The 17,868-nt window shown below is 36.6% G+C and overlaps 2 protein-coding genes across 2 annotated transcripts; both read left to right on the top strand.

The window, feature by feature from the left end:
- Window positions 1-734: 734 nt before the first annotated feature.
- Window positions 735-8,759, top strand: hrasb (HRas proto-oncogene, GTPase b). Its single transcript, XM_079865093.1, has 6 exons — window positions 735-1,007; window positions 2,948-3,081; window positions 4,998-5,176; window positions 5,269-5,428; window positions 5,545-5,668; window positions 8,005-8,759. Exons 2-5 carry the CDS (start codon window positions 2,971-2,973, stop codon window positions 5,662-5,664), a joined length of 570 nt encoding a protein of 189 aa, XP_079721219.1. The 5' UTR covers window positions 735-1,007; window positions 2,948-2,970; the 3' UTR covers window positions 5,665-5,668; window positions 8,005-8,759.
- A 2,100-nt stretch (window positions 8,760-10,859) lies between these two features.
- On the top strand, window positions 10,860-16,235 carry tsg101b (tumor susceptibility 101b). The gene is made up of 10 exons (XM_079866173.1): window positions 10,860-11,078; window positions 11,163-11,247; window positions 11,527-11,592; window positions 11,728-11,891; window positions 11,988-12,114; window positions 12,251-12,311; window positions 13,786-13,880; window positions 15,197-15,399; window positions 15,624-15,863; window positions 15,956-16,235. Exons 1-10 carry the CDS (start codon window positions 11,034-11,036, stop codon window positions 16,043-16,045), a joined length of 1,176 nt encoding a protein of 391 aa, XP_079722299.1. The 5' UTR covers window positions 10,860-11,033; the 3' UTR covers window positions 16,046-16,235.
- Window positions 16,236-17,868: the final 1,633 nt, after the last annotated feature.

Genomic DNA, 17,868 nt, shown 5'->3' with positions numbered 1-17,868 from the left:
TATAGAGAATCATTAACTATTTCTCAAAGGACTCAGTAATGTTTTGTATCTATTCGCTGTATACGTCCCTCAGACTCACAAAACTCATCTTGATAAAACAAGTTTAATAGGCGTTTGAGATGAAAATAAAGAAATATGTCAGTTTTTAAATAATAATAATAAAAAACATTACAAAAACAATAACTCTGCTATATTGTCATTGTTCTGTAATAATAATAATACAAAAAGAAGAAAATTAAAAAAGAATAATTTTTTTTAAGGTTGAGACACTTAAGTGTTTATAATTTGAAATTTCCTTCTGATTGTCAGTGATTTTTAAAACTATTTTTAAGAAAGAAACTGATCTTTTAATTATATATGGACATTGTTCTATAAAAATGATAAAAAGATAGAAAAGTAATTAGCCAAAAATAATTTTTGTCATCAAGAGTTTGTCATCTGAAATTTCTCAGTGATTTTATGAGAATTAAACTCTATATGGGGAATGGTCTGCAATAAAAAATAGAAAAAAAGAAAAGAAAGAAAGAAAGAAAGAAAGAAAGAAAGAAAGAAAGAAAGAAAGAAAGAAAGAAAGAAAGAAAGAAAGAAAGAAACGATGTTATTTTTGTGTTTGCAACATAAGACAGCCCACCTGTAATGTAAAGGGTTGAGAGTGTGTGTGTGTTGTGTGTATTGAAACACTGGGTTTGGGCGTGTGCTGTGGCTCTAAGCTCCCTCTTCTTCTTCTTCCCCCTACACACACAACACTCACACACACACACTGCTCGCTCGCTCGTTCGCTTATCAGTCGACCCACACCGGCAGCTCGTTGTTCGATGTTTGTGTTGCTCGCATCTGCTTCAGCGAATCTGTAGCGCGCGAGAAGAAGAACAAGAATAACACGAGCTGTCTAATGACGAAAATAGTTGAGAGCAACGGAGAATTGAGGGGAGCAGCGGGAAGGATGTCGACATATTATTGACTTGTGCTGAGTGTCGTCGAGACGAGCGAACAGCGCCGTGGATTCTGTAAGTACTAGTCCAGCTGCTGTCTTTCTATGCTGTGTGTCGTGCAGGAATAACAGCAGCAACAAAATGTTCCTTGTAGACGCTGGACGGAATTATTTTTTTATTTATTTTTTTATTTTTTTATTTTTTTGCCACCAAGGCGTAAATCATTTCACAAGCATCTCGAAACTGAAGAACTACTCCTGTAAGTGAACATGGAAAACGAAACAAATGCGTCAAATCAGTGCGCGCGCGCCTGAATTCCATTCATTTCTAGTTCGTTACATTGTAGCGAGCTGTGCAACTATATTCATATAGGCTACATACAGCGGTGTTGCGTAGCTACTATGGACATAATGGTCGATGCAGGAGAAATAAGTTTATTTAAACCAACAGAGCAAGAAAGGTTTTTTTAAAGACTAGTTTTTGTTGCCTACTCGAGTCTTTACGTTTTTGAAACTTATGTCATCACATAGATTGGTTGCCATTGTATTGTAGGGCTAGCAGAGATCCACTCACTAAAATGACTACGTTGTTTACATTGCGCATCGTCTGAAAAGTCAATAAAGGTGATGTCATTGCATTTCAGCGGTAATGGGAAAAATGAAAGGGATTTATTACACATATACATAGCCTGCCTACACAAACACACACACACACACACACACACACACACACACACACACACACACACACACACACATATATATATATATATATATATATATAGTTCAGATGCAAAAGCCTCTAAGTGCCATCTGAAATTTTCTTCTAGAATGATCATTTTTATAAAGCTTGTATATTTAAGTTCAGTAATTTCACTTAAATGACAATTAATAGGTAATTTACATTGCCATTTAAGTGAAATTACAGAACTTAAATATACGAGCTTGATAAAAATGATCATTCTAGAAGAAAATTTCAGATGGCACTTAGAGGTTTTTGCATCTGAATTCTTCATATATATATATATATATATATATATATATATATATATATATATATAATATTAGTGTGGGACTGTGTGTGTTTTTAAAGGGTGAGGTATCCTACAGTGTGATCACTAATTTTATGGGCAAAAAAAACCCTCTTTTGATTCGGTAATTAAAAGTTGTTTTGCCTGACATGTGATCCAGAGCCTAAAGGCAATATAAAAGTTGTAAATTTCACAGGTAAGGCTACATGACAGGTGGAGGAGCTAAAAATAGATTTTCAAATGGAATACTTGATGCAGTGTCCAGTGACAAAGCTGAACCTGATGGCTTGACTGATGTTTTTTAACAGTGCACAGAAATTCAAATGAACCATACTTTATTTTTTCTCATTAGCAAAGAATAGAATAGTTGTATAATACGATTTGTTTGACTCATATTTGGTTACTTTATTAACTGCTCCATGAAAAAAAATTCACAAAAATGGTTTAGGAAATACTTTCAGATAAATATTCAGAAAAAAAATCCAAGCACATCTTAGATGATCAGATGTTATATATAGGTTCTGTGATGTGTATATTCTCCTGTGGATCCATAATTTATTAAGTCAGAATTTCAAATCTAGTTTGAAAGGGATGAAATTACACAGGTTATGAGTGAAATGGATTCTACTGGCACTGAATCAAACATTTTAACTAATAACACAAATAGATCGCTATAAGGGAAAGTCCTGTTGACAAGTTTCCGCCGCAGCCCAAAATAGATTTTTTTTGTTGGTCAAGTGTTACATCACTAGACAATATTGTCAGCAAGACAAGTGCTTTACTCCAGGAAGCACTGGTATACTCTTCATGGATGTTGACTGGAATCCCCCCTTTACTTTTTTATTGAATGAACTCCCTGTCAGTTCTGTTTCCTTGAAAGCTTATTTTAACTTGTTCAACAGACTGTTTCAAGTGTATAAGTCCTATAATGATTCATTTTATAAAAAAAAATCTAATTTCCTTGTTCCTTCTTGGTTTCTTTCAGTTTCTGACTCCGCAGCAGTGAGAATGACAGAATATAAGTTGGTGGTGGTAGGTGCAGGTGGTGTGGGCAAGAGTGCTCTGACCATCCAGCTCATTCAGAACCACTTTGTAGATGAATACGACCCAACCATTGAGGTAAGCCTAAAGTCACAATGGTAGTTTCTGTCATTACCTTTGTCTCATATGTAATAGTTTATTATATGTTCAGTTATGAAATTCAGATGGCACAGGCTGATAGGTCCTTTACATGCAATCTGCAAGCAGTTACACCATTACCACATGGCACAAGCTGTTTGTTCTCTGCTGATCCTGCAGCCAATGAGATTGCTTGCCTAACATTTAAATAGTTTGGTTCATTGTATGCTGTAAGCTGGCCCTGCAGCGTGCTATCAGTGTTCCTATGAAACCCTCCACCTCCCCCAGCTCCTCCTGTCTTGATCTGCTATTAGATTTATGTATTTCTGTTCATGCAGCAGCATATCTCACATGCACATGAGAGCGTGTCTGTGTATCTATTGGCAGTAGCAAGTCAATACTTGCTCTGCAGCAGCATAGTAGATCTAGTCCGTGAAGACCAAATACATTAACATTGCCATAATCAATAACATGCCAAAACTTCTTAGAGTTCTCATGATTGCAAAAAAAAAAAAAAACAGACCTCAGTGCAGAATATACTTCCATAATTTCAAATAAAAAAGTTTATGAATAGAAAACATCAAAATTTAATCTGAGGGTAAAACATTCGCCCCACTTTGGTCAAATAATCCACAGTTTCCACTTTCTCTTTATCAGTAACAGAATATATTTCACTGTATATTGCAGTGTCAATTGAGCAGTAAGAGAATTCACAATTAGAGCTGTCATGATTCTTCGATTAAATTCAAGTACTCGATTTAAAAAATCCTCGATTGCAATTTAGAAGGGATACTTCAGGATTTAGCATTAAGCTTTGTATTAGTAGAAAACCTGTAGTATTTTCGAATTACCGTGCTTTCCACCCTCATAAAATCGTCATTTTGCGTAATTTTTTGCGTCAAAATCGTCATTTTGCGTCATCGGAGGATTTTTTGGCCAGAGGCTAAAGACTACAGCCAGTAGTAGGGGCTGTCCCGCATGTTATCAACCCGCCCATAGAGGGTGGGATCTCACTCACAGAATGTACACATAGTGTCAGCCATCTTTCTTTGGAAGCTAAGCTAGCAGGCTCTTGTTCTGTGGAGAAAGCTGAGTAGTAGGGGTTACCATCCTCTTTTTCCCAGACATGTCCGGCCGTCGAGATCGTCCAAAATGTCCGGGATTCGGCTTTTGCTTTCTGCAGTCGCCATTCATTGTTTACATGCACACCTTTTGTTTCAATCTAACTGAATTCATTCCGATTGGTGAATTTGAGTAGTGTTTACTTGAACTCTAAACAAGTGATCTATATATGTGTGTGTGCTTTAATTATTTAGATGCATGTAGGTTATGTGCATCACAGAGCGGATCCATTCACAGTAAATGCTGCTCCACATGAACTGTTACCATTTACATGCATGGAGCGCATCTCACACACTATCTCTGCATATGCTGTGAATTTGGGTTGCTTATAACGTTCATCTGGGAACGCAATGTGCGCCATTTCATCAGATTTGAAAGGTAAATAATTTATAAACCTACGCCAACACAGGAGAATACATCAATATGTTTCTAAATATGCAAACTGTTCATCGCGTGAAGTTTGCTCGTTTTGATGTCCACATATTCTTGTTCAGGAAATTACAGTGGTTGTAGCATTTCTATTGTAAAGAAGTGGCCAAATATGTAAGATTAAGTAAACATTTCAATTAAATGCAGTTTGGCCAATTTTAAATGAGGATTCTTGATCATACTGTAAAGTGTAACAACAACAATCACCAGGCGTTGGCGCCCATTTGTTATAATAAATAACGGACATAAGATGATTGTTTATATTATGTATATCATGTATTTTAACAGTGTTATGCTATAAAACCATCATAATTTATTTGAATCAAATATTATTGCCTCTTACATTGGATATTTCTTCCTCACAGGACTCATACAGGAAACAGGTGGTGATTGATGGAGAGACGTGTCTGTTAGATATCCTGGATACTGCAGGTCAGGAAGAGTACAGTGCAATGAGAGACCAGTACATGAGGACCGGAGAGGGCTTTCTCTGCGTCTTTGCCATCAACAATACCAAGTCTTTTGAGGACATTCATCAGTACAGGTTAAATGATAGGAAACACATAAAAATACATCTTTTTGTTTCTTATAATAAATATCATTATAAATGTGGATTGTTTGCACTGCTTTTTAAAGGGAACAGATTAAAAGGGTTAAAGACTCAGATGATGTGCCTATGGTGCTTGTGGGTAATAAATGTGACCTACCAGCACGCACTGTGGACACAAGGCAAGCCCAGGAACTCGCCCGTAGCTACGGTATACCCTACATTGAAACCTCAGCCAAGACAAGACAGGTTAGAAACATTTCAGCCAAATATATTCTGTTGTATAACCAATCATTTTCAACCTAATTTAATTGTATGGTTGAATGTATATAACTGAATGTATATGTGCGTGTGTTTCTGATTAGGGAGTGGAAGATGCCTTTTACACACTCGTCCGTGAAATCAGGCAGCATAAGTTGAGGAAACTGAACCCGCCAGATGACAACGGCCAAGATTGTATGAACTGCCGCTGTGTGGTGTCATGATCTGGTAAATTCCTTTATTCCGTTAGCTGGTGGCCCTATTATGCTTTTTTAGATGTTACTTTTCATGTTGTGTGTAATATAGCAATATACGATAAATTAAGTTATGTCTGCTAAAAGAAAGAACCGATTCTGAAGTCTTACTTCCTCCATAAACCTATGTAGGTTTATAACAAATTTGCTTGTTCATTGGCTTCCCGCGAACCACATCTACTTTGACCCGCCCTCAAACACTGTAATTGTTGCTGGGGAAGAGTTTGGTTCTTGTTGTCGACATGTCGAGATACTATTTTCTGCTCTGCGAAAGCAAATCCACTTTGCATGCATGAATGAGTCCATGGGCTCGAATTGATACACCGGTAAAACCAACGGCCTTGTTACTGTTCATATCACTGTGTATACAATTGGAGGAGGTGAAATTCAGATATGGTAATGGGCATTTCGTTTTCAACACACGCTGAAGATTTGGTTTATGTCCACTTATTATTATGGATACTGCAGGTCAGGGACCACAGAGACCACCAGTAGACCAGGGGTGCCCAGTCCTGCTCCTGCCGATCGATTGTCCTGCACAGTTCATCTCCAACCCTAATCAAACACACCTGAAGCAACCAATTAAGGTCTTCAGGATCACTTAAAAATTAAAGGCAGGTGTGTTTGATTAGGGTTGGAGATGAACTGTGCAGGACAGTCGATCGGCAGGAGCAGGATTGGGCACCCCTGCAGTAGACCAATCACAACAGACTGGGCCATCAGACCTGACAGCAGAGTAGGCTCTCAGAAAGGAGGGGTTTAGAGATAATTTATCAAACCGTTTCAGACACTGTGAAAAAAGAGGTGATGCTACAATGTATATATGAGAAAATTAAAGGGTTAGCTCACCCAAAAATTCTGTCATTAATAATTACTCACCATCATGTCGTTTCAAACCAGTAATACTTTCGTTCATCTTTAGAACACAAATGAAGATATTTTGAATAAAATCTGAGTTATTTCTGTCCCTCCATTGAGAGCTATGCAACTACCAAATTGAAGTTTCAAATAGTTCATAAAGAGGTCTTTAATCTCTGGTTTAATAAAAACTTTAGATGATGAACAGATTGAATTTAGGCTTTTATTCACTTATAAACATTTCTCACTTCACACATCAGTTGTGGTAAGCGGAAGCTCAAGCATGTTCGCTTGACGTGCGAGAACCAATGAGATTCGTTCCCGTGTGTTACGCATGTTCGCTTGAGCTTGTGTTTATGTTAGCTGTCAATGTTTATTTGTGAAAAAAAAAAGCCTAAATTCAATCTGTTCATCATAATCGATCGAGTCTCTTCAAAAAATTTAGACTAAACCGCTCAATTCATATGGATTAGTTTTACGATCTCTTTATGAACTTTTTGAAGCATCAAAGTGGTAATTGCGTAGCCTGGAAATCCAGACCCAAATATGAAAGCTTAAGGGTCTGGCATCGAGTAATGAAACGCATCGGCCAGCTCAGGGGCGGCACCAAGCATGCATTTGAAAATCTCACTGCACGCAATTGGATAACACTACGACCAATCACAACAAGCCCCATACGCTTAGCTACCAGTGGAGCTAACTGGTAGATTAGACTCTTGCCGTATCCGGTCGGCAAAACAGCAAAAACGTCCTTCTTGCAAAGGAACGATTCGAGCGGCGTCTTCTGTTCCACTTATAGATAAAAAGCCAAGTCTAACTCGTTCATTGTAGCGGCCAAAGCCGTTTCAAACAACTGGTGTTCATCCATAGCCATCTTGCAATGTTTACTAATGACTTGACTTCATAGCGCTGTCGTCATCTGTTTAGCTCGCCTATATCAGATAACCTGATGTGATTGGTGCAGCTCGTATACAAGGGCATATTTAATGAGCATCATTACTCAACGCCAGAGTAAACTCGCTGAGCAAATTCAATCTGTGCCCTCGCGAGAACTCTGGATTTCCAGGGTAGTAATTGCGTAGCTGTCTCTCAGATTTCATTAAAATATCTTCATTTGTGTTCCGAAGATCTTAAAGTCTCGGAAAGTCTAACTGGTTTGGAAAGACATGAGGGTGAGTAATTAATGACATAATTAAAATTTTCGGGTGAACTAACCCTTTAAAGTGTTTTTGTGTTGTTGTTTTTTTACCTGCGTGTAAACCAATTGTAGCAGACCTCCAAAACAAAATTAGGAACCATTACAATATAATAAATGGGGCACTTTAATAAATGATCCAACCATGGCTATATGACATAAATCTCTCAATAACATAAATATACAAGTATTCATGAATAATTAAACAATTGTGTAGTGCTGTACATGTTTACTCAGTTCTCTCCTTCTCTTTGCAGTGAAAGTGCATGGCGTGGCTTTGAAAGCAGTGCAGCCCTACAGACCACAAACACTGCAACACCTACACAGATGCTGGACGTTTAGAGCAGACTGTGTAAAAGGGAAATCTTTATTCTGGCAGCCCTGCAGTCTTCTTAGGGATGTTCCCATCGCTCTCCTTTACTGGAGAGGAAAGAAGTTGTACCTCATTTTAATGGTCTCAACACTGGAGTTGCTATACGACTGGATGAGCGCTGTCACACTTAAATATATTTACATTAAACAAACTATTTACTCTTAACTGGAAGTAATAGCTCAGAAAATAACCTCTCATATTGATTTGTCAGATGTGTATGTTAGAAAAACACTTTACGAGATGGGGAGGAGAATTACTACATCAGTTAGATTAGCATATGTCTGGATGTGAGGAAGATTTGTATTGTCATTTGCTTAGAAGAAGTCTAACCTAATAAAATGTACATAATTCATTACATTCTCTTGCAAAGAGAATAGTCATATGCAGTGTGTTTATCACAAGTTATAGTGCAATAGATTGCGATTAGAAGGTACATCTCCGATAGGACATGCTATGGAATCGCATTTATTCTTTGTTAGCCTTTTTGTATTTGAATGGCCCTCAGGGTCTTTGAATTGTGGCTTGATTAAATATCCAGATGTGATGCTTTTCATTTACATTATTAGACACATGCATCACAAATAATTGCATTGGCTAAAGAAGACAAATAAATGAAGGTCTCTTCAGAAAAAAAAAAAACTATTCTTGTTGGAAAATGAATGCAAACCGACTATAAACTTCAAAGCTTGGACTGAAAAGCTTTTGTTGATATTGCCAGCACTGTGCAGTTCCCATGTTCAGGTTATGCTTGAAACGTTTGTCTAATCTTCAAATGCATTTGTCCCCTTTTACCTTTAGGAAGTACATTTTACATGTTTTGTGTCAACAAGGAGTAATATACTTCTACCAGACATCAGATTGCTTGTATTATACACTTATTGTAAATCATCATGTAAATTCATCATTGCTATAAATTATGATGAGACCTCCTTTCTGTTAGATTTCAAATCTAAACAAAGGTCTTTCGATTTAATTTACGTGAATCAGATGAACACCTAACAGTGTCTCTGACTAGTGGTGAGTGTCTTCTCTTTCTGGCTGAAATTTGATGATTTTGCTCGATAAAGATTGCAGAGTGTTTTGTTCCTTGAAGTCTATTGATTGTTCTCAAGGACATACATGGGCGGATATGATTCTCCCTTTAAATCACATGTCGGTAGCTATGGATATGACCTTCAAGGGTTTCTATCAGAATGCTGTGGGCATCCAGATCGTTTTGATGGATTTAGCTACTCTGCCACAGAGTAATGTGGGTTTATCACGTGGTGTGATGGCTCCCACGACTTACTGAATATTGTTGTACATTAATATTGTTAATGTCCATTTTCCATGACACTCTTATTAACATTATGTAAAATACACAAATACATGACCTCGAATTACATAGGACCTCTATGTTATTCTGTTTTAAACATGTCATAAGCAAAATGCTGCTACTAAATCATTTTCATGGAGGATTTTTATTTTTTATTTTTACAACAACAATAGCAGAACACAGCGTTATAGTAGCGTTCCTTCAGAAGAAATAGCAAAAGTCTGTGTTTGCTCTGGTATTTAAATAATTCGGGTCTGTTTTTTTTTTTTTTTTAAAGAAGTTGTTCTTATTTTGTGTCTATGGTGTGAAGGCAACACTGAATTTCATTTTAACAATCTGTCATTATATATTTGTGCCTACCATTATGCAGAGGTGGACAATGTACACAACTTCCCTACTTGAGTGAAAGTACAGATACTACTGGTCAAATATTACTCCGTTACAAGTAAAAGTTGTAAAGACCTATTTTTACTTAAGTAAAAGTACAGAAGTACTCGTTTTTAAAAGTACTTAAGTATCAAAAGTAAATGTCAATGCATTGTTTTATTATTGTTGCATTGTTGTATGTAATACTTACAGTACAGTACCTTATGCCTCTGAATCTATGCCCGCCTGCCTACCCTCATATCAATATCACATTTATTTCTAGAACACAGTTCCAGTAGTGGGGTTGAATGTGAGATTGAATAAGTCACTCAATAACGTCCACAATGGACACCCAAATGGCTGTTCCCTCAAATACTGCCATATTTAAAGTTTTTTGGCTTTTAGTATGAATATGTTAGCCTTACTGTTATCTATAAGCTAGTGTGCTCCAAAACAATGACAAAATTTGAATTTAGAAGACCAAACTGGTCTGAAGGTTGAAAATCAGGTTGGTGTCAGAATCCAACATCAGATTGACACTCCAATGTTGGACACCAAAATCCAACGTCGGGTTCAGACATCAAACTGACGTCAACCCGACTTTCATTTACAACCAAAATGCAACCTAATGTTACTACTTTCTACTCAAGGACCTTGACAGAAATGTAGTGGAGTAAAAAGTATGATATTTGTCTTTCAAATGTAGTGAAGTTAAAGTAACAAGTTTCCAGAAAAAATAATACTCAAGTAAAGTACAGATACTCAAAAAGTGTACTTAAGTACAGTACTCAAGTAAATGTACTTTGCTACTGTCCACCTCTGCCATTATGATTATTGTGTAAAGAAAGTGTCAAATAAAGAAGTAAAGCTTTTTTTGATTTCCTGAACATGTTTCACATTTGAATATTTTTAAAGATCTTTAAAAGTCGAATTTTACCTAGTCACTACATCCTGAATATGGATTTGTAAAGTTTAAAAATTATTATTGTAGCAAAACTGTAGTAAAGTAGAACCTACTCTTCAACCAATGAAGTGCAACTTCTGAGTTCTGCGTCATCAGTCATCTGACCGGAAGTGAAGTAATGCCAGTTCAGCCGAGATTTCCTTGTTTGTTATGGATGCGATGATTTGGTCTTTATGAGTTTACATTCATAACACAACTATATGATTTATCTGGTAAACGCTGTACAATCGTTTTTAAAGTGATATATTAGTTCATAATCACTGTAAACATGACGACAATGAACGAAAATTCTCTACGGAAAATTCTGATGAAGGTATGTTGTCAAACACTTGCGTACCAGAGAAGATGTTTACAAAGTGTTTTACGTGATCTGGGTAATGTTTTTCTGTGTACACAGATTTATAAATACAGGGATCTGACCGCACGCGACTTAAACGTGACGTCTCACTATAAAGATCTTAAACCTGTGTTGGACCACTACGGTAAGACTTAACGTTAGCCTACTGTGGCTCTAAACTTCAAACACACGACTTACAAATGTTTAAATATCGTTTTTATATTTTAAAGCACTTAACATTTATTTTCAATAAAGATAACATGAACATAAAAAGTTCGCAAGGTTTTAAATTTGGCTGTATGAAGTAATTTATACTTTTGGTTTCATTTTTAATTATATGTATACCAAATGATATCAGCTCAATTTGTACTTTAAATATATTTCCCTGGCCTGCACTCATTCAGCATTTTATCTTTTATTTTAGTGTTCAATGATGGCTCTACCAAAGAGCTGCTGAGTCTCGCAGGAACGGTGCCAGTAAACTACAGAGGTATGGATACACTGCTTTCAAAGAAGAAGTTTCTCCACTCTTCAGACTGCCTTAATAAACAATCCAGCTGTATCCAGATGAATAAAGTCCTTATGTTGAACCCTTTTCCCTATTTAATATTTTCCTCTTCTATAGGAAATGTGTACAACATTCCCATCTGCCTGTGGCTTCTTGACACGTATCCCTACAACCCTCCCATCTGTTTTGTCAAACCCACAAGTGCCATGATGATAAAACCCGGGAAACACGTTGATGCCAATGGAAAGATTTACCTCCCATACCTGCATGAATGGAAACCTGTAAGTGTTTTTTTTGTTTTTTTAATCTTTGTATGTTTAATTCAGAAGGGCGTAAACTCATGCATCTTTCATTTGCTTTGGTCTTCTCTTCTTTAGCCCCAGTCTAATTTGTTGGGACTGATCCAGATGATGATTCTGGTGTTTGGAGAGGAACCACCAGTCTTCTCACGGCCCAGCACTCAGGCAACTTACCCAGCTTACCCGGCAGCAGGCCCACCTAACAGTAAGCATACACTTGCGTCTGATTGTTCTGGTTCAGCGCAATATATTGGATCTGATAGATAATGTATTTTAAGATTTAGGTTAGCATTTGACTTCGGGCATCAGCAGTAATTATATCATTTCATTTTTCTTTCCAGCTTCCTACATGCCAAGCACACCAGGCTTGCCTTATAGTCAAGGACACTCAGCCAATACAGGGTAAGCGCTTTCAGTGTGCAAGTCACAAATCTTGACCATATGGTCTACCAGTTGACTATGTGCACAAAAGTTTAAAGTTGTGGGTGGTTTTTTTGTGAAAAAAAAAAATACTTTTGAGCAAGGATGCATTAAATTGATAAAAAAGTAACAATAAAGACATTTATAATGTAACAAAAGATAACCAATTTTAAATAAATCCCGATGACCCGATCTTTTGAATGTTCTATTCATCAAAGAACTAAAAAAAGATGTATAGAAAACAGTTATTTTAAATTGTAATAATATTAAAATATTACTGTTTTTACTATATTTTTGTTCATATAAATGCAGCCTTGATGAGCATAAGAGAAAAAAAAAAACATTTAAAAACCGTACTGACCCCAAACGGTAGTTTATTTCTCAGACATCTGCCACAGATCATTGGTCTTGTTACGTGAGACAGCAAAAACACATACAATTTTTCTCATCTGATTTGGGCCTCTTTCATATGCGTTTCTAAATCCAATACATATCAGATATCTGGTCATCTGACCTATGTCTAAAGACTTAAATCCGATCCTCCTCTTATTTCACAATATTCCATCATTGACATCCATTGTAACAGAATATTTTGGTCACACTTTATATAAGGTGTCCTTAATTACTATGTACTATTTTTAAGTACAATGTAAGAACATGTATGTATACAATAAGTGCATAGATTAAATCATTAATTTAAATGGTAATACATGGTAGTTAAAGACACCTAATATAAAGTGGGACAGTTAAGCATGCATTTTGCAGCAAAAAGACATTTATTTTTATACCAGCATTAAAAGATTAGAGCATAACGCTGCCGGGAAGTGGATATGGAGGGCCAGAGTTGAGAACCCCTGCTGTAAAATCAAAATACACACTTGGTGAAAGCACCATAAGTTTCTCTAGAGACTCATGAAAATCTTGCGATAGACTCAAGGCTGTTTTTTTGGCACAAATGAAACAACATACATGAGTAGGAATTAATAATTTCATTAAATTAGTGAGCAGAATTGGCAAACTCTAGAATAATACATGGTATGAGTGAACAGTATTTCCAGGAGAGAATAGCAGGAAAATAACGAACTTCAGACGAATACGGCTTTAATTAACAATACATTTTCTGAACAGATATACTCTATAGGATTCCAACTTTTTTTTGTAATGAAGGCTTAACCAGAATATAATCATGCTAGATCTCTTTGAAATTGCCGCTCGATGCTCATGCAAGTGTTCCTATAACGAATCATGAATATAATCGTATTTTCCTTCTTTGAAGAATTATTTGAATTCACTGGATTAAAAAGAGTTAACAGTGTAACTACAAATGTTAATTAATTGCATTAAATGTAATTACAATGCACCATCATGTATGAACATTATAAGTATATTGTAGCAAATGTTTAACTTAAGGCCACCTGATATAAAGCGTGACCATATTTTCTTTTCTGTCTGTCAGGGGATTTCAGGGCTACCCTTATCCTGCAACAGCTTCTGGATACCCCTCTACCGGGTCCTCTCTCTATAACCCGGTGTCGCCTGTTACTACAGTGGGTGAGCAATAGTAGTGAAATCTCAGAAACCAAGAATCTAAAGAAACTAATGCATTTCTAATCTTGTATCTGTCTCAAAAACAAGTACACTACCACTGGGGTTAGTGGTAAGATTTAAAAAATAAAATAAACTTTTTTTCAGCAAGGATAGATTAAATTGATCAAAAGTGACAGTAAAGTCATTTATAATGTTATCATGTAAGATTTCTTCAAAGAATCCAGTCAACACACTCACTGCGCTCTCCCAGCTTTGGTACTGAGACCTATGTATCAATCCAAAACTGCAAAAATGGTCTGTACTCCAAAAACCTTTTATTGTAAACAGGAGATTAAGTTAACAAACTGTTGGCTCTTTGCCTTTCTCAGTGTGCACACTGACAAAGGCAAAGAGCCGAAACGGTTGTTAACTTTTGTTAACTTTATCTCCTGTTTACAATAAACGATTTTTATAGTGCAGACCTTTTTTGCATTTTCAAGGGGAAAAAATGCATCATAGTTTACCATGGAAATATCAAGTGGTACAACTGTTTTCAACATTGATAATAAGAAACTTATTTAGAGATATCAGCCGAATGGCTTAGTGCAGGCGCTAATGGAATCTAGGCTGTATCTCATAAATTACCCCACTAATAATGCCTGGAATGGTACCAAACTTCTACAGTTGGACAAATAGGTTCTGTACTCATAAAACGAGGCATTGCAAAGTTTGTAAGTACATCAGGAGTTTATTTAAATAACACTTGCCTGACGGCTCATGCTACTGCTAACCCAGACGTCGAGGTCACTTCATTGGTTTGGGAAAAGCACGTAAAAGTCCTGACAGAAAGCCAGTATATCCAATATTTTTTATTATTTTTTTCCGAAGTGTTGACAACTTAGTGTTAACTAATAATTGTTGCAAACTGGTACTACCAACAAAATATTAGTTCATTCCTGGAACTGGGGTTCGTTACATCCTTATGCATCGCTTTCTGTCAGGACTTTTACAGGCTTCCCCCCCCCCCCCCCAAAAAAAAGCCTGGTGGTGTGGGGGGGGGGGGGGGGGGGGGGGTTGTGTTTGGCTCGAGGTCATGGTGCAAAGGACCCTAGGTTGAAATTACTCTGAACCATCCCTTTAAACTGTAATGATACTCAATATTTCTGTTTTTACTGTATTTTTGATCAAATAAATGCAGCCTTGTTGAGCAAATTAAGACACTACTTTTAAGAACATTAATAAATCTTACCAACCAAAAAATTTTCAACGGTAGTGAACAAACTTATTCCAAAAAAAAACTGTACTTTCAAACCCCTGCAAATATTTTTGCTGTGTTTCAGGGCCCACTCGTGATGGTACCATCGGAGAGGACACAATCCGTGCATCTCTGGTGTCTGCGGTCAGTGACAAATTGCGCTGGCGGATGAAAGAAGAGATGGATCGAGCACAGGCAGAGCTGGATGCCCTGAAAAGGACAGAGGAGGACCTGAAGAGAGGCCACCAGAAGCTGGAGGAGATGGTGACCAAACTAGACCTGGAGATGGTACAAGAGAAACATTCGTAATTGTACAGCTACAGTTGAAATGAGCCAAACATTCTGATTTGTTGTTGATGATACCTCAGATAATACTGACTGAAGCTTATAACGCTACTAATTTATACTATCTAATAAGTCACTTTTTAACAAGGTATCTGCCTGAAAGCGTTGTACTATTAAATATTTTATAAAATGTAAAAATCAAACATGTTCTTTCCATTGAATCACAGGCTGATGTGGACAAAAACATCGATAGCCTCAAGCAGAAAGATGAGGAGCTGACTGTTGCACTGGAGAGAATGCAGAACCAATCTGAGGACAATGACCTCGATGATGTGATTGTGCCGACCGCTCCTCTTTATAAGCAGATTCTGAACCTCTACGCTGAAGAAAACGCCATTGAAGACACTATCTTCTACTTGGGTGAAGCGTTACGCAGAGATGTCATTGACTTGGATGTCTTCCTCAAGGTTAGTCAACAGCCCTTTTTGTCATTGTCTTGTTGGCTAAGCTAAAACACAGTATTTGAAATATATTAATGTGAATATCCTGTTGTGTGCAGCATGTGCGCCTCCTCTCCAGAAAACAGTTCCAGTTGCGAGCCTTGATGCAGAAGGCCCGGAAAGTAGCAGGCCTCAGTGACCTGTACTGACCTGCCCAAATAAATCATTCTCCCTCTCAGTTATACCACGTGGTAAACTAAATCACAGTCTTTGTGATGTGAAAGGTGATTGTAATTTACCCAGGACCAAAACCCCAAATCTCTGTGAAATGGAGAGATTGAAGTTTACATTCATAGCATCTGTAGACAACAAGTGCAATGAATTAATCTTTATTATGTTAAAAAAAAATATATATATATAAATAATAGTGACCTTTAAGGTTCTTAACTTTGTTGAGAGGGGAACAAAGAAAGGAAATCAAACAGTTGCAAGATACATTTTTGCTCAGCTAAGGAGTTTAGCATAGCCTTATAAAAACAGCAATCGTTGCACTTTTTGTAACTTGTGCCTCATTCTTCTCAAGTGTCTTTTCAGGTAAAGGGTAAAGGTAAAGAAGTATGGGAATTGCATTCAATATGCTCAACCTGAATGTTAGTCTTATTTGTATATTGTTTAATCTCCAAATAGTACCTGTAACTGAATAATTATCTTAAAATCTGCACTTTGTTTTATTTTTAGATAAGTTAGTAAACCAATCTACTTTAACATCTCAGAATCTAATTGTATCATTGTTAATGCTCAATGCATTGAAGCATTTTTGCAGTTCTACTTATGATAACAGTTGTTATGCTGGCAGTTTACATGAATGTACTTGGTTGAACTGCAAGCATATTATGCAGACATCTTCAGATTAAACTTGTGTATCTATTTGAGATATGATGTATAAAACCACAAAGAATGAAGGGAACTGTTTTTGTTGTTGCAGAGAATGTAACGGCATTCTAATCATGAATGAAGTGTTTTGCTTACAATCATGGGAAACAAGGGAATGAAAGACCAAATTATTGTGCAGTGTGTCTTTGAGGTATGAAGGTATTTAAAATGTTTAATGATTATCTGTAATAAAAATAAAAACTATAAGCTAAATCTGGGTCTAGTTATCTAAATATCGTACACTGTCACAGCAGATATCTGACATTTTAAAAATGTAAAATCCATAGTTATTCGGTGTAATTTCAAACAGTTTCAATTTCATTTATTTTTCTGTTAACTGCACAAACCTCATATGATACCTTACGGAAGAGGATTAGGGCCAGGCAATAATAAAAAAATAAAACCATCTCGAGATTAAAGTCATTATAATGCGAGATTAAACTCGTTAAATTTCGAGAAAAAAAGTCGAAATACAATCTTGAGAATAAACTCATTAAATATTGAGAATAAAGTCGTTGTGTTTCGAGAAAAAACTCGTTAAATTTCGAGAAAAAAGTCGAAATACAATCTTGAGAATAAACTCATTAAATTTCGAGAATAAAGTCGTTGTGTTTCGAGAAAAAACTCGTTAAATTTCGAGAAAAAAGTCGAAGTAATTGTGAGAATAAACTCGTTAAATGTCGAGAATAAAGTCGTTGTGTTTCGAGAAAAAAAGTCGAAATGAAATGTAACGTTAGAGAATAACGCATTTGATCAGTGTTCATTGCATAACCTGATAGAGGACATGGCAGAGTTAGATCACTTAGACAATCTATATTTTTGACTTTCTTTCAGTAACAAAGAATAGAACATTAGGTCTAGGTCGGCTAGGTGTTTTTAGAAGAAAAAATCAGTCCAATTTGCGCGATGTACTCGCTTTTGTCCAACATGAAATTCATGGAGGTTTCGTGGTTTCCCAGGATACCATAAGACGCATTATTAAACTTGTTGATCCTCAAGGTGTGGAATTTCGACGAAGGAGACGCTTGAGAAGACGCCACTTGCGCTGGCCCAAATACACTCTGGCATATGGACAGCTATGATAAACTAAAACCGTACA

Source organism: Squalius cephalus (assembly GCF_949319135.1).
Source record: "Squalius cephalus genome assembly, chromosome: 3".
In the NCBI taxonomy this organism is placed as follows: domain Eukaryota; kingdom Metazoa; phylum Chordata; class Actinopteri; order Cypriniformes; family Leuciscidae; genus Squalius; species Squalius cephalus.
Note: the sequence above shows the minus strand (reverse complement) of the source record. Positions and strands in the feature narration are given on the sequence as shown.

What these genes read in the sequence shown, in the direction of transcription:
- hrasb (XM_079865093.1), top strand. Translation starts at nt 2,971, where the DNA reads ATGACAGAATATAAGTTGGTGGTGGTAGGTGCAGGTGGTGTGGGCAAG. An exon ending in AATACGACCCAACCATTGAG is followed by an intron (nt 3,082 to 4,997) that starts GTAAGCCTAAAG and finishes TCTTCCTCACAG; the next exon opens with GACTCATACAGGAAACAGGT. An exon ending in CCTCAGCCAAGACAAGACAG is followed by an intron (nt 5,429 to 5,544) that starts GTTAGAAACATT and finishes GTTTCTGATTAG; the next exon opens with GGAGTGGAAGATGCCTTTTA.
- tsg101b (XM_079866173.1), top strand. Translation starts at nt 11,034, where the DNA reads ATGACGACAATGAACGAAAATTCTCTACGGAAAATTCTGATGAAG. An exon ending in TACGGAAAATTCTGATGAAG is followed by an intron (nt 11,079 to 11,162) that starts GTATGTTGTCAA and finishes CTGTGTACACAG; the next exon opens with ATTTATAAATACAGGGATCT. An exon ending in ACCTGCATGAATGGAAACCT is followed by an intron (nt 11,892 to 11,987) that starts GTAAGTGTTTTT and finishes TCTCTTCTTTAG; the next exon opens with CCCCAGTCTAATTTGTTGGG.